The sequence below is a fragment of the Megalops cyprinoides genome, chromosome 4, assembly GCF_013368585.1.
Source record: "Megalops cyprinoides isolate fMegCyp1 chromosome 4, fMegCyp1.pri, whole genome shotgun sequence".
NCBI classification, from domain to species: Eukaryota; Metazoa; Chordata; class Actinopteri; order Elopiformes; family Megalopidae; genus Megalops; species Megalops cyprinoides.
This window is the reverse complement of record NC_050586.1, coordinates 26,296,716-26,317,260: the sequence shown is the minus strand read 5'-3', so window position 1 is coordinate 26,317,260 and position 20,545 is coordinate 26,296,716. Positions and strand designations below refer to the sequence as shown.

The 20,545-nt window shown below is 42.8% G+C and overlaps 1 protein-coding gene across 1 annotated transcript; it reads right to left on the bottom strand.

Annotated features, from left to right (window-relative positions):
- Nucleotides 1-1,250: 1,250 nt before the first annotated feature.
- LOC118776345 (ras-related protein Rab-3C) lies at nucleotides 1,251-17,853 on the bottom strand. The gene is made up of 5 exons (XM_036526634.1): nucleotides 17,733-17,853; nucleotides 15,085-15,312; nucleotides 6,348-6,466; nucleotides 2,292-2,416; nucleotides 1,251-2,091 (listed from the first exon to the last, which is right to left on the bottom strand). The coding sequence occupies exons 1-5, from the start codon at nucleotides 17,754-17,756 to the stop codon at nucleotides 1,901-1,903; spliced, it is 687 nt and encodes a 228-aa protein (XP_036382527.1). The 5' UTR covers nucleotides 17,757-17,853; the 3' UTR covers nucleotides 1,251-1,900.
- Nucleotides 17,854-20,545: the final 2,692 nt, after the last annotated feature.

Genomic DNA, 20,545 nt, shown 5'->3' with positions numbered 1-20,545 from the left:
TCAACGGGGAACACGAACCGACGCTGGCCAATATTTGGTTCAACAGCACCATCACTTAATGAGAGCCTCTGGCACAGAAGCTGTATTACATGTAAAGTACAGTGGATGGGAGACAAACACTTACTCATACAGTGATAAAAAAATACAGCCTTTCCATGCCAGCGAAGAAAACACGAGAAGGAACGCCAGCACACATCCTGTTCCATTCGCTCTGCTGGAGTTTTCACTCAACACCAAACACCTCCCTCCTTGCACACATAGAGACACACACACACACACACACACACAAAGCCATAATGATGCACGCACTGCACACACACACACACACACACACACACACACACACACACACACACACACACACACACTTCTATAATATGTACTTGAGTTACCAAATGAGTTACCAAAATTCACATTCCACATCACAGTCATGCAACTACAGTGAGTTCCCATGGTGATGGATAACTCTGTACAACAAACAGTTCTGTAAATATTGCACATGTTGGCCCATTGCACCTCAAATCAAGATCTGAGGATGCACACAAATTCATTAAATACAAATAGATAAATATCACTAGAAATGACTCACGATTTCATGCAACATTTAAGACAGCACACCCACGAGGAGGGCTGAGCTGCCAGGCTGGGGGGGCAGAACCTGGAGCTGCAACGTTTGCCCACTGCATCTGGCAGCGGTGTCATACTATGCACACTAAAAACACAGTGGGATAAACACACCTTAGTTCACACATCCTGTTCCAAGTCAAGACCATTCCTGGACCCCCCTGTTCAACCGGTAAGCAGGCCACTTTGGATGCATTGCTCTCCTTTTGCAAACTTTGAAAGACTCCCTTCCTGGGATTTCCTGAAGACCTCACTGGTGCTTCCACTACCCAAATACACGAATATAAAACATCAGCACACCTCGGCTAATATTCTCCACCTCATTTGGATGTCTGTGCTAAAACCAACCAACCCACAAACATACAGCAGCTCTTCAATACCAGCTGTAAAATAAGTGTGGCAAATCAAAAAATACTCTTCCAGAACAGAACATAGACAACAGGAATTTCTAACCAAAAGGCATTGTTTTTAGTTTAGAAATATAAAAATAAACAAAAATATATACATACACACACATATACACAAAAATGAATATTCTTTTTTTTTGCAAAACTACTACACAGAAGAAAGGTCACTCTTGATTTCAACTCTTGTGGCTGCTTTTTACAGTCAACACCAGCCTCCACTCACACACACAGAACAAAGACCTCTAAGACAGGATATTTTATACTCAATTTTCTCCAGCGCATTTCAGAAAACACACACGCACACATGCACATATACCCTCCCCAACATGGCCCTAATTCACATACAGATGTGAACACTGTTCCCAGCCCTAACAACCCACACACACACATACACACACAGGTACATGCATACACACACTCTCTCATGTGTTTGTATGATGGTGTGTGTGTGTGTCTGCTCCAGGTAAGCTGGTAGTGTTACACCTGAGTGAAACATGAATCACGTCATCAAATGCACTTCAGTTCTTTTAATCCACAAACTCACCAAAAATGTCAGAGCTGGAAAAAATAAGGCTTTTTTATGTTGGTCTCTAAGACGTTCTGGCAGTACGAACTTCATAACACAGATCTCTACAGTAAGCCAAAGCCCCTATCTTACACACAAAGTGTCTATGACTGGAGTTCCAACATGGACACTTACAATGGAAAAAAATAATCCAAAAAAATGTCAAGCACATCACACCATTAACTGTGAACCTATTAGATATGGCATTGATGCTTTCAAAAGACTATACCTATGGTGTCAGGTATCTTGGCAACAAATTGTGGGCAGAGCCCACAGGGGGGCAGGAGTGGAGGGTGGTTTTGCACTAGCAGCCACAGCTGGGTTGCTGTAGGGGCGGGGGGTTGTCTGTGAGCCTGGCATTGGGTGTTGCCGTGGTGACGGCGGGGTCAGTCTCCAGGCTCTCTGACATCTTGTCGCAGATGATGTCCACCAGCCGCTCGAAGGTCTGTTTGACATTCACATTCTCCTTGGCGCTAGTCTCGAAGAACTCGAACCCTTCAGGATGGGACAAGAAGGAAAGGCACAATAAATGTTGTATGTCTGTTGGTGGTACCAGACTGAGAGTGCATCTTTACACCTCCTCTCTCCTGACACCACATCCCTCTGTTGGTCCCTGCTCGCTTCTGCCTTTCGCTGTCTCCCCCTTTCTCTCTCCCCCTCCCTGTCCATCCCCCCACTCCCCTCCACACACTCACCTAGCTGCTCCGCCAGCATCCGCCCGCTCTCAGCAGACACGACCCTCTCCTCTTCCATGTCACACTTGTTCCCCGCCAGGATGACCTGCGCATTGTCCCAGGAGTACGTCTTAATCTGGGTTGACCTGGGACAACACCAGACCATGGCTGTGTGAGAGCGGACAAACTACAGCACAACCGTTAGCACAACACGGGGACAGCTGGTCGACACTGTCTGAACAAGCTGCCCGTTTTAAATAAAACAACATTCTACTGTCAGACAGGTGCTCTTACATGACAAATCCTTCAGTAATCATTCAGTAATTATTAGGTTCTGTATTAAATATTTAAAACATCCATGAGAGAGACAGGCAGTCAGATTTTTCATAAATGGAAAATGACAAGAGTAACACGAGATTCAGACAGCACATTACCTGAAATGACCTGGGGAAATGCAGCCTGTACTTAAAGTGAGAGAGAGAAAGGAATGAGACAGTGGGAGAAGGAGAGCAACTGAGAGACAGAGAGAGACAGACAGCGAAAGAGAGAGAAATATATATTTATGCATACACATGTGTGCATGTGGGTTTATATGACTGTTACCATAAGTATATGGCCTCACATGATGCATGCATTCATGTATTTTCATTTGCTCTGCATACTTGTACTCACATTAATTCCTGCTCATTTCCGCTTTGACAGCACTGATTCTGACTTATGCCAATAAAGCACCACTATATTGAATGGAATTGACAGTTGAACCGAGAGAGAGACAGAGAGAAAGAGACAGAGAAACAGAGATAGACAGAGGCAGGGCCTTGCAAAGAAGAGGGAGGTGGTGTTGGTGGGGGGCTGCTGTCGGAGAGAGGTGAGATGTCAAAGAGAGAGGTGGTGTCGAAGAGGATTCTGGGAGATCGAGAAGGTCAGTTACTGACACCACCTGTCATCTTGCTGAGACTGGGAGCTGCTGCCATGGAAACGGAGCAAGTATTACCCAAACAAGTAAACCTCGGCCTGTTCCTGAAGGGCTGTTGACACTGTGCTCAGACAGAGAGGTGAGTGATGGTTGTCAGTGTGAGGAACTCTGCCTAAGTATGGTGCCAATCCAGTAGTGCAGCACCAGGTACACACTCACACTAACCCAGGTAATGTCACAGTCTGCAGTTTACCCCACATATTACTGAAACAGTGGTCTCCTCTCTCCTGTGACATGGACAGCACGTGGACTTCCATGCCTGTACTGGAGCAGCATTTTTCTGAATGTTTTTCAAAATGCTGATGTAGACTGCGCTGTTCCTGCAAGATGCTGCTAATGGTCCTTCTGTTATTATTATTATTATTATTATTATTATTATTATATATGCTTGGCAGGTGCCATCATATGTGGAATCTACATCATTTAAGCAGAGGGACCTACCTTAATCACTTTTACAAATATACAACTGTGCAAGTGGTTACTATATAACATTTCAGCTCTTACTGTTTCAGACAAGTGCATCTCGGTCCTTCTGATTTGAGATCACTGGGTGCATTTCAGCTGTAACTGGGGTACCTCGGTCTCCCCAACCCCCATGCCGCCCCCCTCCCGGTCGCCTGGCACAAACCGTCTGGATTAAACTTGACGTCTCAATTGTGCTGCACTCGCGTCTCCCACTCCTGCCTTTCCTCCGGGGCTGTCCTTGTTTCCAGCCCTAGTTAGCACTGGGATACAGAGGGGCGCACGCGATCCTGCTCCACAGCATTAACTCTAAGAGACAAGCTCAATTCACCCTCTAAGAGGTTACTTTTTTTAAAAAAAGTGCACTGAGCTGTTGTGACTCACTGACTCAGGTGAGTAGATTACTTTAGATTCTACAGTGTACTGATGACATCGTAAACATTCAGGTACTTTCATGCAACAGCCATTTCTACAGGTTACCTTTCATTATGTGCAGTTAATTACTGTCATATTCCAAAGATTAGTGTCACGGCAAGAGGACCGCAGCCCCCCTTACGCCTCAGGCTCATATCTGTGCTAAAATCACATTTCTCCATAATGACCTCCAAAAATAAAACAGGACATTCTTCCACGCTGCTGCCCCAGCTGTACAGACATTGGGCAACTGCATACAGTGCTCCTTGACCAGTATTGTATAAAATCATATTTACATCACTCTCTGTGATTATGGCTGATCTGTTTGCTGCAAGTGTATAACTATTGATTTTCTGCAGATACTGCTGTAATAACCCATATTTATCACTTTCCATCCATGCACTTCATTTCAAACACTGCAAGGGCAGCAGGCTAGTATATGTGGTGCTGTCAGTTAATGACAGAGTGAATGAGAATGACAGAAACTATGGCAGATAAATTGCCGTGATTCATGCCAATTGCTCAGGAGTTTGGAAAAGTACATGAATGTGTTTGGACTGATGGTGTCTGAAAGGCTGAAATGATTCAGGATAAAATTACACCCGATGTGGACACAATGTTTTGCTGATGCATTTTAAGCCATAAGCCGATATTACCCAAAATACACGGTGAGACTCAGACCAATATGATACGGAGAGACCCAGACCCATGTTACATGGACGGACCCAGACCTATATTACCTGCAGGGGCTCAGACCCACATTACTGAAAGCTCGGCGTGCAGGCAGAGCTGTTATAATACACCAGGGCCTGGACTGTGCAGGACCTGTCTGTCAGGATCCATTCACTATGTCTCTGTTACCTCACTTCAGCGGAGGGCATTCCAAGGTAAGCTCTTCATCGGAGTCCTCCAGGTTGTCCTTTTGTGACCCGTGTTTCCATGGTTGCCTGCCGTGTGTATTTCGGTTATGATTTTGGATTTATGGCAGATGTGAAGAAGCTGCAGTTTCATGTGGAGAACCCACTGAGCTCCACCTTCTTCTCCCCTTTTTTCATTTGTTTGGGAAATGCCCTTATGTCAGCTGACTTCCATAGCCAGCACTTACACATAGATCATGTGTATATCTGGACATTTACTGATCATTAACACAGCAGGGTTCCACCTCAGATTTGAACCTACATACTTCCGGTTTATTCTCACTGCTGCTCTGGAGCATCAAGATGGTCATGATTTTACCACTTTCAGCTAACCTCTCTGGAGTAAAACATGTTTAACAGACTCAGAGATCAGACCCACTGATGCTAAAATGACCTCTACTTCATTACCGTGCCACTTTCATATAGTCAGTCAGAGGCAGATGCAAAATCCCTGTGGGTAATTATACTAAATAAACCCCTTCACTATGCTCTACACGACTCCTAGCCGTACAGTATCACTATACTCCATACAACACTCCTAACCACACCACATTACTATACTCCACACACACCCCTGTTCAGACACAGTTCTGTGGCCTGCTCATCTCCTGCTCAGGAGAGCAGAATCTACTCTCTGGAGAGATGAAGATAAGATCTAATGACCAAAAAGGGACAGAAGACATTACAATGATGGATGTGTCTGTCTCCCTCTCAGCTACCTGAATCTAGCCAGCGGAGACAGGAAGGATGTCTGAAAGGAAAGCGGTCTCATTCTGCACCTCCCCACTGAAGAAAAGCTCAGTGAGAGTGCCTCTGTGCTCTCCTCAGGAGTCCAGCAATGTCATCATGTGCAGAATGAGCAAAAAACAGAAGAGATTTGACTGAAATTAGTAGGAGGTGGTATCCACCAACCCCTCTGGGGCGGGTTTTTATGGGTATATCAGTCTCTCTGCAGCCCCTCAAAAGTTTTTTTAAACAGTAAATATTAAACTCAAAAATATTTTTAGAAATCCAGTTCCCTGTCTGACCCTGGGAGGGTGAAAAGGACAAAGACTGGGATATGCAGACCAGGAACTCCTCTCAAACGGTCTGCTGAGAAGACAGAAAAACAGCAAAGCCCTGCAGCTGCGGACACCACAGGAGGACACACTCACTGTCACAGTCTGTCACAGTCACTGTCACTGTCCTGTACTCACCCTTAGAAGCCCACAGAGTGAGGCAGTGTTGACTCTGCACACAGCTTACTTACTGTTTCCAGGTCAAAGCCTCAGATCCTGTGACAGCTTCCTGTTTCTTCAGCTCACTCACCAGTCCTGAACAGCCCCGAATGACTCCTCGTTGGTGATGTCATACATCAGGATGAAGCCCATGGCCCCTCTGTAGTACGCTGTAGTGATGGTTCGATACCGCTCCTGCCCTGCTGTGTCCTACACACACACACACACACACACACAGACACACACACAGAGTGAGTTAATGAGTCAGCTCTGACCATGCACACATAAATGCATACAACAAAAATGCACATATGCTCATTTGCACATGCAGGCACATGCACACATATATGCACATGTGCACGCACACTTACACACACACGTCTCAGCTCCTAGTCCCACTTGTGTGTCAGCCCCTGCTGTCCGCAGTCCTGTGTCGGAGTGATGGGTGCGGGGCCTTGTGAAACAGTCATTAAGTGATAACAGAAGCTTTCCATGATTCACTGGCAGAGCGGCCTGTCTGTTCCCTTCCTCTTATCTCTAGGGGCGTCTGGGCAGAAAGTTCTAGAGCAGACCCAGGGCTACGAAAGAGACACACACCAGGCTGCCCCTAGGCTCAGGGGTTGCCATGGTAATCGGGCATCGCCATGACAACCTCCTCTGAGCCCATAGAGTTAAAGGCAAGTGTGTGACCCCAAGACATCCACTACCGTGTGACTACCATCTACCAACACATAACTTCAGTGGAGTATTCATATGTTACTAAGACTAAAATCTGCTACACAATGAACTTCCGTGGTTTACAGATATGTTAATGAGACTATCGTCGACTACGGACAGAACTTCAGAGGTGTACATATATATTAATGATTCTAAAATCTACTACAGACAAAACTTCAATGTTTCACAAATATGTTACTGAGACATAACTTCAGTTGCATACAAATATGTTAATGAGACTAAAATGTACTATAAACAGAACTTCAGAGGTGTACATATATGTTAATGTGACTAAACCCTGTTACAGACAGGGCTTCAGTAGTGTGCAAATACATGGTCATGGTGACAGCTGTCTGACATTTTTCTGCTGTCTTGACATGTGTCGGGTACAAAGGGCATGCTGCTTCCTGTCTCAGCCTGACTGATCCTCCATTCCATCAACACCATGCCTTCCTCGTACTGCTTCTCCTACTTCGCTTGTGAAATCCCCACAGGAAACTGTAAAAATGCAGTTTACAAGACTGATGCAAGCCCTCAATCCCGAAACGTTTCAAAACCAACCAAATAATTCTCTCAGTTACAAAACCAATCATGTTTTATTGTGCCTGAGCTAATATTAGCTTTGCAGTGCCCTGTTAAAACAAACAGAGTGTGATGCCTCATGGTGAGCTTTTCAAAGAGACACCACGCAAATGAGTCCTTTATATGACACCATGAGGGGGTCATGTTTCAGGCCGTAGGTCTCAGAATAACTAACATTAAAATAGCTGGTAATATTTTAGACACACACACGTACTGCACATACACACATGCACACAGATACGATCATGTATGCTCTCTCACACATGTAAATGCACTTCTAACAACCTGTACAACTCATAACACCCGCAAACCCCCGCGGTTTGAAGGCGTGAATGTCTCTGTCTCCACTGTCTCCGCTGAGAGTGGCAGAAGTTGCGCTTTGCCCTTCACCTTTGTGTTAATACATCTTGGCATTTCCATTCTCTTTTAATTGCCAGTGAGGAAAGACTTGGCTTAATTGGCGTGCAGTTTTAAAAGCCTCTTTGGGACATTAACATTACCATATTAATGTCTGCACTGAACTCTTACAGAATCAAAGGTTCAGTAAAAAACCATTTTCTTCCACAGTAGAGGGACAAATTGGAGAAAAAATGGCATGTCTTCCCTCTGATTAAATTAGGTTACACTATGTCTAAGGGACCATTTACTGTTAGAATATGTTTAATGTATGTACTACCACTTATTAACTAAACATGGACTCTTTTTTGAAATAGCTGGTTATGAGTAAGAAACAGGTATGAGGGTTTCGATTTTGGTTGTCCTGTGGTGCACACCCTTAGTCAGAAATTGAGTATGCTTTATGTCACTGTAAACCTCACATTCATTCAAAACAACAAACATGAACCTGCCAAAAGTATATTTTTAAAACAATGATCTCTCAATGATGTCACACACTTCAGTTGGAAGCGTTTCAATCTATCACCCTTTTCAAACGGAGTATTACCATGGTAACTCCAGCCCAATCATGACAAGCAATGGGGGGCTTGTCATTACATTGAGTGATTAAATCCACCAATGAAAAGAAACAACACTATTCTTTTCCCTCATGAGTGACTAATGCAGATCATTAAAGAGGAGCTCTCTGCACCCCTAACACTGTCTTCAAACACAGCAAGAGACGGGTGACACATCCAGGCTGTTTAATCAGGGGTGAACTCCTCATCTGAACCATCTCCTGCTCTGGGAATTGATGGCACAAAGGGGCAAAGAGACCCCCTGCCTTCACAAAATATGGTGTAATTAATTTCAGATTCAGAAAATTCATTAAATGGAATGTGTTCTCTCAGATTGCCTTACTGTGACAGCAAGTCCTCTGAACAAGCATACGTACGGGTTATGCTGAACCCCAATACAATGAAAAGGGCAATCTGGGATCTCTCTCCGTCTACTCCCTCCTTGCTGTGAGAGAACAAAACAGAAGCCCAAGAGAGTTAAGATGGCTGTAAATTACAGTCAGGCAACACCTTGGACACCTGTCAGTAGTGCTTCACTGGAAAAAAAGGGTGACACAAGTGTCTACTAAAAGTGTGACACGAGCATCTGTTCATCCAGCAAAACAACTGATGGACTCTTCTGTCAGGCATTTTCATAAAAGGATCTCTCCGTCACTTCATGAAGACTGGACTCAGGGAAAACAGTCGTATCACTGCACATTGACAACACTGAACGACAAACCAACCTCAACTATAGCACCACTACATACAGAGCATTACACATTGGAACATAGTAGTTTTCAAACATTTTGTATTTTTTCCCTACTTTTTAATTTAGATTTCACTTTTAGGGTCCCACACAACAAAATCAAAGTCCCCATTCTGTAGTCTTTGCATACAGTCTGCCAAATGTCAATGTAAATGTTATTAACTGAAATGTTCTTCTTTCAATTGATCTCAAGCCCTCTGAATAAACGCAATATGACTCTGTGGTCAGGCAGAATTCATAAAGGAGAGTCCTGTGAGTCACATTCTCCGGGGCCTGACGCTCTGTGTTTAATTGAACAGGCTGCATCCTCTGTGGTGTCATATAAAGATAAATCTCTACAGAATATTTCTACTCCCCAGCAGCGACATCACTGCCTGTGTCCCACTCATACAATATATGTGTGATACGAGACACCGGCTTCTGTACAGATTCAGGCTCTGACTCTCCTTTGGTCCTGATTCCCGTATGGACTCAGGCTCTGACTCTCCTGTGGTAATGACTCCTGTAAAATGTCAATACCACAGGAAAAGCCAGGATGGCGGTGTAGCATAGCAGTTAAAGAGCAGGACTCATAAACAAAAGGTTGCCGGTTTAATTCCCTGCTGGGGCACTGGACACAGTACTTAACCCACAATTGCCTCAGTATATCCAGTTGTATAAAATGGTTGACATTGTAAAAAAAAAAAAGCTGTAACTGATGTTAAATAAATGCCCTGAGGAATTGACTCTCCTGTGGCACTGACTCCTGTAAAGTCTTGTTCAGATTTCCTTAGGTCTTCTTGTGAAGCTTATTGCGAGACAGCCTAGCAAAGCTTATCACTGGGCAGAGAGAGCGTAGTGAAGCTTATTGCCAGGCAGAGAGCGTGTAGTAAAGCTTATCGCCAGGCAGAGAGAGCATAGTGTAGCTTACTATTGGGCAAAGAGCTTAACAAAGCTTATTGCTGGACAGAGGGAGTGTAGTGAAGTTTATTGCCAGGCAGAGAGAGAGCACAGTGAAGCTTATCGCTGGGCAGAGAGAGCACAGTGAAGCTTATCACTGGGCAGAGAGACGAAGGGCGTAAAATAATCAATTCTAATTAAAACCCCATCATGGCAGCTGTGACAAATCCAGGTCCTGTCAGGGTGGAAATACAGGCGAGCCTCAAGAGCTCATCACCACGCAATTACTAGTGATTTTTCTCTGGAGCTAATCAACAAGCAAAACTGGAAACAGGGAAGAGAGGGGCCTCGCAGACAGCCTTCGATCACAATAATTAACACACATTGTCCTAACATGAATCAACCGCGCACCCGTAAACGAGGCTGTGACTAAGAGCCGAGTCATTAAAAACAAGTTACACGTGGGAGTGCGATAAAACTGGAAGAGTTATCTTCCTCTGTTCCTTGTTTAAAGTTTTGCTGTCTGAAAACAAGTATAACACTTATCATGCCACAGAGGCAGTGTGGACTGTTGGTGTGGAATACAGATCTGGTCAATCCACTTATAGCCACCATGTGACTACGGGCAATCACTTTATACACAGATAAAAAGGTTATGAAGTTTTTTTGGCCACACGCACTCAGAGATGCTGTGTTTATTCTCTGTGCACATCCATGAAACCACCCCTTCCCTCCTCATTCTTTCCAAGGTAAAAGACAGCACCCCCTGGAAGCCTGGAGGAGGTCTGCCTCATAGGGTGGTGGCTGTTAGGAATGGTAGTAAAGTACATGCATTTCATGTGTCTTTATATGCTGCTGTGTTATTTATCATAGTCTTACTGTATTTAATTATGTATTTATATAATTATTTTTTCCTTTTTAGTACATATTGTGAAACAATAGATAGAAATAAAAAGGTCTAAAAAAAGATTTAGACCTTAAATCACAGGTGATTTGCTAACCTACCCAGTTATGGTATGAACTTCAAAAATTTAGGCAAGAATGAAAACCAGAAATAGATCCACCCTTCTAACCCGTGTTCCAGTGTGAACGGGTTAAATATCTGTGTGTTCCTGACTCCTGAATCAAAGCACTCTGAGGATCGTATCTGTTTTGTTGCTGGTCTCCTTGGGGCAATTCCTTTCCTGTTTTTATACTCCTTTTTGATGTGCTTTTCAAATTATCTTGTCGAGAACCTGAAACTGGCCAATATCTGAAACAGACGCAGTGCCAAAATACCCATCCCACACACACACACACACACATACAGCCTCCTGCAGTGTGCGACTGCTGACTGTCAGGCCTGCGATCTGTTCATAACCGAGTCATCAATAACCTAGCATGGCCATAGCCTCTTCCAAAAATAGACCCAATGCAGCTGTCAAACACATGCACATACATACGCACACAGGCACACACACACTTCATCCAGTATCAATGCTTGAGTACTGACTTCTCATTTTGTATTGTTTCTTCATTTCACAAAAGATTCCAAATTAAAACTTGTTTTGTTACTGAATCCTGCCCTGTTCATTCATAGCGGTTCAGGACTGTATTAAGATTTTTCTCAGGACAGCTTGTTCCAGAAAAACCACATTTTAAACACATACCCACATGTGTATTTTCTCTCAGAGTTATGCTACTGATCTCAGTGTGGACAAGTCAGAGCAACCCCTCACTACAACCCCTTACTATTTTCTCAAAACAACCAGATTTTTTTCAGAAACTAAAAAAATCAATTAAATAACATAGAAATTCTGAGTTCAGTGGATGTGAATTCCCTGTAAAGCTTTTGTAGGATCTGCACTATGGAGGCTACAATGCTCTATAGCACCAGAACCTAATCAGAAGAAGTGCTTCTCAGATACATCAGTATGATGTACAGTAGCTACAGGTATGGTTGGTTTAACACATAATAACTTGCATTTAAATGAGGCATAATTTCACATATGTGTGAGAACTGACTGACACTATTGTACAAAACAGTCAAGAGCTGTGCTAATCTATAGTAATGAAATGCAAACTGATTATATTTGAAATTATAGGAATTAAATTAATATATATAATGAAATTATAGTTGGGACATATTCTAAATTATGTCACAGAACACTCGCCCCCAAAATGCTTTTTTTTTCATATCAACCCAGTGTCAACCCAGTTGTATATTCATTATTTCAAACTTAGCTTTTTACCATTTCAAAAAACTTTTTCAAACATATTATTTTTATTTTTTATTTCGCATTCTGTTCTCATCGTTTTTTAACCATTCTGGAATCACTGCTCTGTGACGATTTACTCAAAGACACAGATGGGTCGCTTTACTGAGCACTGAATCATCGATTCACTGACAACTGAAAAATCATTCTACTACAGGAGCCAGAGTCCAGACACCGTCCAGTCAAGATATGAGGTGAGTTTGACGGCACAGCGGGTATTCTAACATTGTCCTGGAGACATCTTTGTGCCCTTTACTGCTGTCAGAGTCTGAAGGACCTGCAATCTGATTGCAGTCAGACTGAGGATGAACGACAGCGATGGAGCTGAACCACCGCTCCGAGCCGAGTCACACGGTACCCACTCTCACTCGGGTCAGATCAGAGGGCGTTACCGTGGGTACAGCAGGTAAAACAGAAAAAAAGCTCACCTGCACCTGTGAGGTGTGATCATGCTGCCTGATGCTGCGTTACACCACAATGCGGAGAACGTTGTGCTCAAAATATCATCCTCACAAGAGCATGCATTATGAAAAGGTCTGTAAGTACTTTGTGAGAATAATGAGTTACGCTGTGGCACAGCCTTGCTTCCACACAGGCAGTAATGCTGGAAAAGAGCCTCTTATTCCACAGTAATTCTCCAGACCCAGTTACTCTGCCCCGCTGTATGAAATTGATTGCAGTGACAAAACCTTGCCTCAGTTTAATTCAGCTTTCCTTGACCTGTGTGACAAAAATACCTTTCCTTTAGAAATGACTCATTTTGCTGTACCTGCGCGGCCTTGTTTTTCCTCTAATGTTTAAATGCATTCTGCTCATGAATCAACGCCTTTCTGGAGCTGCAATATTAATCATAAAACCTCACCCCGACCTTGTAATCCTGTTGCTTGTGTGACATGTGCCTCAGCTTAATTACGGTTAAAAATAAAACAAATTCATTTTACACGTGGAGCAAAATGTTTAAACAACTGCAACGTTTCTACAAAGAAACTTCTTTCTATGCATAAGTATAATTTCTATAATTTCATTAGCTACATTCACATTTATTTATTTATTGGTCTTCAAGTATATTTTAAAGATGTCTAAAGTTCCAGAGTTATAGGTTCCTGGAGACAGAGACATGAAAAGACGGTTTTAAAATACAGAGTTTAACTGATTCACATTACAGAGCCTGCAGTAGAAATACCTCTGCACTGTACTGTCTATCATTCAGCTGACATGTTAAAGCAAAGGGCGGGCTTACCATGATCAGTTATGACCCCGTGAGGCGAAAATTCACCATTGGTCTGGGCTCTCTCAATCTGGCAATCTAATCATCACCAAATTAACAGGTATAGTAAATCCCTCCCTCTCCACAGATGTGTGGTAAGTGCTCTAACATAACATAGCTGCCATGCAATCCCCAGGGGTGTGGGATGACTCATTACCCCTTCCTCAAAAAGTGCTTTGAGAGATTTAGAAAGTATGAGTGGTGCTATATAAATGCAATGAATTTATTAATATTTCATGAATACACATATATGCCTGCGTTCACATCTAATTGCCATTGTATCTTATTATCTAACTGCCTTATATTTAATGCTCCACACTTACCAGCCTTTGCAGATGAGACATACGGGACTTAACTGTTAGCACTGGATTAAGAAATATCTCCTGGGAGATACACGCTTTTTGCTTACTTCTAAATTGGTTTGTTTGTTTTCACTGGAATTTGTGCACTTCCAAAAACATTTTGACAATGATGCAAGGTGGACATTCTTTTCAGAATCAGATGCACCGGGCGCCACCATCACTGTTCTCTGACACGGGTGCTGCCAGGGCAAATGCGACGATGAGCGGTCAGCACGCTGAGAAATCCATCACGTCTCCACCCTCGCTGATGGGTTACCTTTACTGACAGATCCATGTTTCCTCTATTACTCAGGTCACAATGGCTCCACTTAATCCTGATGAACACGCATCAATAGCTCACTGCCACTGTCCTTCATCACATATTCCCTCCACAAACCATTCCCACAGCTTTGCAAGTGCAGCAGAGTCTTGTGTTATATATGATTCACATGTATCATGTCATGGACATGATTAGTTACGAAATAATTTGCCTGAGAATCTAATAAAAACGCTGTATTATTTATCCAGGATGCCATACATATTACATACTTATTCATTTGGATATCTCCTGAAGCCACTTGGCTTTAGTGTCTTACTCTGTTATGGCTTGTGTTTTTTAACAATAATAAAACAATGAATACATACAAAATACTAAAAGATGAATTTGCATAGCATAACTAAGCAATGTATCATAATGCTCCTGCTGTCAGCCCATTGAAACCATGTGGTCCAAAGTCCACGTTTACCAAATCACAGCCTCACATCTCTGGAGTTTTGCATAAGGTCACTAAGGCACCAGCTACAGAATGGTCACTGTCCACTAGAGCTGTGTCTCCTTCCTTTTACTACCAGGAGATGTGTCTGAAGGAATTCCTCCATAGGCAAGACAAGCTGATAAAAAGATCTCTGAATTGTCAGACATCACACATATACGGGCCCATAAGCGCACGCGCACACAAACACACGTATATACACATATAATCAAGTACCCATGTACACTCACATATGCATACACACATACTGTACACACACACTCGCACAAGCATGAACACATGCATACATAAATACACACACACACTGAATTACCCAGATCTGTAGTTTGATCCTCTTGTCGTTCTTGTAGACGGTTTTCACTTTGAAGTCAATGCCCACGGTGCTGACGAAGGCAGAAGTGAAGGAGTCGTCGGCATAGCGGAACAGGAAGCTGGTCTTCCCCACACTGCTGTTACCAATGATCAGTAGCTTGAACATGTAGTCAAAGTTCTGGTCAGAGCTTTCCTTCTGGCCAAACTTTCCATCTTGTGTAGCAGCCATCTAAGCAGAGACGAGAGAAATGTCACAGTTTCTGACAATAACATCACAGCCATCCAGGTATTCCAAATAAATCTCAAAACTCAGAGATGGCTTCCAACCTCTATATTACATCTGAGCTATGCCACAACTTTGACTCCTTGTGTCAATGATTTTATTCCCTGTTTCAACAAAGCCTTTGCTATAACTGTGCTATCGATGTGAAGCAACACCCTCCCAATGTAGGGATGTCTGCTGAGCCAATTGAAAACAATGTATCTGAGAACAGCCAAATCAAACATACAGCATAGTGTATGATGACCAGCTGGTCTTGTGTTGTAGTTATGCTTCTGTTAAAGGCTTCCCTTATTTTGAAGGCCCTCTGAAGGCATTTTGAATCATGTCATTCTACACCACAATTAAAATAACCTTCTCATTTTTATCACACAAAGACTTACAAACAACTTGCAAGAAAAAAAAAGTTTCATTTATAGGTTAGTAATACTGAAATACCAACAAGGGTCCAGTTACAATGAATGCCAGGGACACAAACGGCATGAAAACTGACCTTTAAAATGATCTTTCAAGCAGAATCCTGGAGCCACATTTTAAATCAGTCCAGAAAAACATAAAGTCTGGACATTCATGTCATAGGTCAGCAAAGCTTGACAGCACTGGCTGACTGACAGGTTTCCTCATGAGCAGAAGTGCTCCTATTTTTTGCATTGTGGGCATGACCAATAAAGACTCTGTACTCCACAACAAAATGTCACTTTCTTGGTCAGCAGTCCAGCCTGATTCCAGACTCATTTCCTGTGTGGGCCTTAAAGGTATGGACCAGGAGCTGACGGATAGCATCATATAATCATCCAAGGTTTTTTTTTAACTGACATCACAGATTTGCTGGCCAAAGGGGTGTCACCTTCTTACATGGGCAGTGCAGATGCCATTAGAGCACTGCCTAAACTTCCTGCTCACCAGGAGGGCCAAGGAAAGGAAACCAACACACAGCATTTACCTCATGAGGCAGAGCTCACACCAGCTGTCGTTCACACCTACACCATTCCTGTGCCCATGTGGTATAATGCAATGTTGATCTTCAGGTAAAACACGTAAAACATTCACCATTTCGTCCGGTTCAGTCTAAAGCCTTTTTTTTAAAAAATATATATAAATAAATACATAAATAATCGCCTGGCCACAGATTCTTGTCCCTGAGCCAGACGAGATCAAGAATGCGTTTGATGATGTGTGCCGATCACAGCACGCTTTATGCAAAGCAGGGCGCAATCTGATCGAGCGCGCGGCAGGCGCCAGGAGCCTGAGGAGGCAGGCAGAGCACACTGCCCAGGGGGACCGTACACACACTCAGCTATTAATCCCACTAACTCCCCGCTACGCATTCCTGCTAGGGGCACAGTAAACTGTAATAAGCTGTTTATGAAACTGCAACGAAAATATTGGACAAATCATATTCATTAAAGTAATCAGAAAGTAAGTATTCATATTCGGCATATAGTTCATGGGATTCAGAGCCCCTGTACTTAATTCAGTGGTTGTGAAGTAACAGCAGTACATGATAAATGAGTTGTTTTTGAACAGGCATTACTACATGACAAGGTACATCGCAGACCGCAGCCATAAACACACAGCATGCATCGGGGTGTGTTGGACTAAACCACAGCAATTGCAATTAATATTCATCTTTAATATGTAATAATGACACATTTGGATCATAGTTCAGTTAAATGGAATTTATGCTGGACAGCAAATTCTGTACTGGTCAGGGTAACAATTGACGTATTTCTTAATATCTATCATGTGGTTTCATAAATACATATCTATCAATACACACTCTCAAATGCTTCTCACAATGTGCCAGCATTTAACTGAACTCAGGTAATAAGGAATTCACAGGCAATGGAATCACATATGTGTGTGCATAGCTGAACTGTAACACCGCCATCCATGCAATGCTCCTTCAGATATTCTCGTTCTGGCTACTTGTTTTTCGGTACAGACCATGTAGAGGGGATTTAGTCTCTTTTCTCCATACCGGACCAAATGCTGATAAGAATAGATAAATATTGGAAATATACCCTAAACCCTTCAAATAGGCAATGTTGCTTTAAAATTTAGCCATGCACATTACCATTAACACGAGCTGGGACACAGAAGTGGGTTAAAAGCTGTTTTTTACAAATGACAGCTTTGCAGTTTAGTATATTCTTGCGTATTTTAATTGGTTTTATTTATCTATGTTTACTTACTTTATGGGTAAATGGTGGCATCCGTTTGTTTTCTGGACTACTTGTGCATCAGTCTTTTTTAGGGTAAATACACTAACCGAAAACGAGAACACCGTGATGGCTTCAATTTTGAAACAAAGGACTAAAATGCAGCCCTCGCGCACATAAAACCCAGACAGCGCTGCGAACACAAACCTGCACCGGTGCTTCGTGTCTCATGCTGCCAGCGGCTCCGCTGCTTTCCCCGAGTCTCTGTTAGCAGGAGTCCGGGGCTGCTTTTCCACTACCTCTCGCACTCTCTGCAAATCAGCACCGAAGAGCTGTCCTCTTCTGACTAGCCGGATGGGCGCGCGCCCAAGCGGGCCGCACGTGAACGAACGCGCGTTCATAGGTACGCAAGCTCGGGCGAGGTTCGCTGTCGGGGCTTGTAGTTTCAGACCGCAAATCGGGGCCACTGACGGCGAGACGTTGTAGTTGCGAATGGGACTACATTACTCAGCATGCAATACAATTACTTTGAAACTGCATTATTACAGCTTCAGAAAACATTGTTTTTGTGCCTGCTGAAAGCTTAACTAATTGCGTTTTAGTTAACTTTAATTGGGAGGAAATAGGTTGATCGTAATTCTACCATTTAATTATTCAAATATGTCTGTCAATCCCATGCCATCCCATGTTACAAATCTATTTATCAAGACATTTTCAGGAAATGTCCACTATTCATTGATTTTATGAAAGGAAAACAAAGTATTTAACTATGTCAAAATCCTTTGTTTCATATGTACATACCACTTTACATATCCGGTTTAACATTTTTATTATTATTTTATCACGATCAGTTACGAATTAAATCATAAGATACTCAAACGTAAATAAATCCGTTTTGGGCTTACCTTCCCATACAAATCCATTTGTAGGGTGATTGAACAGACAAAACAACAAAATATATCCGTAAGTTACCAGATATGTCTTGCTCAGTGTTGCTCAAGCACTACAGCGTAATCTACTCCAGTAGGGTCTAACAGAAATCAGCATTTGCGGAGATGTCTGCTTACGGAGAACGGCGCTGTAATCAGGTTCCGCTCGAGTGGCGCGCGTCATCCGCCGACGAAGGGAAAAAACAGAACTAAAAGGCAAAACTGAATAGAATGGTAGGCCGGTACAGAGAGCGGGCAGGTGGATGGTTTAAGCTTTCTGTATGGATAAAGGTAACAAAATCACCTACGTCAATCGATAAAATCACGCCCTGATGTCATCTAATCGCGTCCAGAGCTGTCGACTTTCGAGAGACCACTTTATTCCCTGTTTGTCCAGTGTAAAATAAAAAAAAAACTGGTATGAGTTATGCGTTGTAATTGGCCAAGCCATTTGAACCAGTTTGGCCATTCTAAACGTGTGTGTCATTCCGCGTGTTAGAACAATACTGTATATTCCCTTGAGATGTTTGCCCTGTTTACAGTGCAATTACATAGCCCTAAAAGACCTATGCATCTGTGTGTCCCGTAATGTACTTCATATAGTAATGCATTAGTATGTAACTACACATGCATGTCTCTCTTTCCACAACTCTCTCTCTCTCGAATTCATTTTAGGGTACATAGAGAAGGATATTTTTTCAATATTAGGTATATAGCATATAACTATATAGCAGCGTATTGATCAACATCGCCTGGTTCACTTTTCTAGGTCTCTTTCTAGCTCTATGTCCGATTAGAATGAATTATTACACAGAATGATTTGTCTTCATGGTGACCCATGTCCAGGTAGGGCCTACTGGATTACTTGCAATGGAGAATTCTCTCTTCACCCAGCAAACTTTCTGAGGCAAATACAGTTCCCTAACTGATACTCCACTGGTGATGGCAATCAGTGGCTTTTCAGTCGGACAAATCAGGCGTTATTTTCATTTAATTTACATAATATACACATATTTAACCTGAGTTCTGAAAAAAAGAGAAAATATTACTGCAGTCTAATACTGATAAATATGTGATACTCTCAGAAGACTTTTAGTATAACTCTCTGACTGTGACTGAAACATCAGAAATTTAGTGTGTACTCTAAAGGTTGGCTTTTTTTTGGCACAAAGACACAGTTTGGGAAGGGGGTTACGTGTTGTGCCCCACTATGGGAACAGGGTTATGTGCTTATGCAGCAGTACAAGGCATGTTTTTCATTTATACAGCTCCATCCAGGCTTCCTTCAACCTTAGGCAGAGTGTGACTCACGCAGTACTGCCTCTGTAAAACTACTGAGGAGAGAGAAAAAACACCATGCTGAGAGGCCTGGTGTTTCAGCAAGCCCAGAGTGCGAAAACTAGGAGAATCTGACGAACAGTGACCTCTCTCTGACCTTTTAAATCACAGACCACTCTCTTTCCCCATACACTGAATCTCCCTCTCCCTCCCATCACTGTTCCCACCCTTTGGAATCTCCGAGCAGCTGATGTTGATATTAAAATAGGTGAGATGTTGCTACTGGCAAATGGTGTGAAGTATCCAACTCTATAGAACATAATGATAATAGATCCATGAGTAATAATAAATTTATTAATGAACCCATGAATAAATATAACAATGAGAAACACAATAACAAGATAAGACAGGAAGAAGAGCTAATATTTATTTCTTTATTTAGGGATGCTTTTATCCAGGACATCTTACAGAGGGTGAATAGTAATACGAACCAAAACAATACTATGAGAATTTGTCTTTATACCTGTGTGACAGACTAAGGAGGAGACATTGCAGCATTGGGTCTGTTTGAAAAATAGGCTTGTGTCGCGCGCGCACGTGTGTGTGTGTGTGTGTGTGAGAGAGAGAGAGAGAGAGAGAGAGAGAGAGAGAGAGACAGGGGTACACTCAGAAATCCACAGTGTACTCAGAGAGCAAGTGGATTCCCGTGCGTCACACATCGTTCGGACATCGTTGCATTAACCCTGCAGCAACCTTTTCCACTACAGGTTAAATGTGTGGTGAGAGAATTGTGCGTTAGCTGGTTTGTGGCTG

What these genes read in the sequence shown, in the direction of transcription:
- LOC118776345 (XM_036526634.1), bottom strand. Translation starts at nt 17,756, where the DNA reads ATGAGACACGAAGCACCGGTGCAG. An exon ending in GACACGAAGCACCGGTGCAG is followed by an intron (nt 15,313 to 17,732) that starts GTTTGTGTTCGC and finishes GTCTCTGCTTAG; the next exon opens with ATGGCTGCTACACAAGATGG. An exon ending in GGATCAAACTACAGATCTGG is followed by an intron (nt 6,467 to 15,084) that starts GTAATTCAGTGT and finishes GTGTGTGTGTAG; the next exon opens with GACACAGCAGGGCAGGAGCG.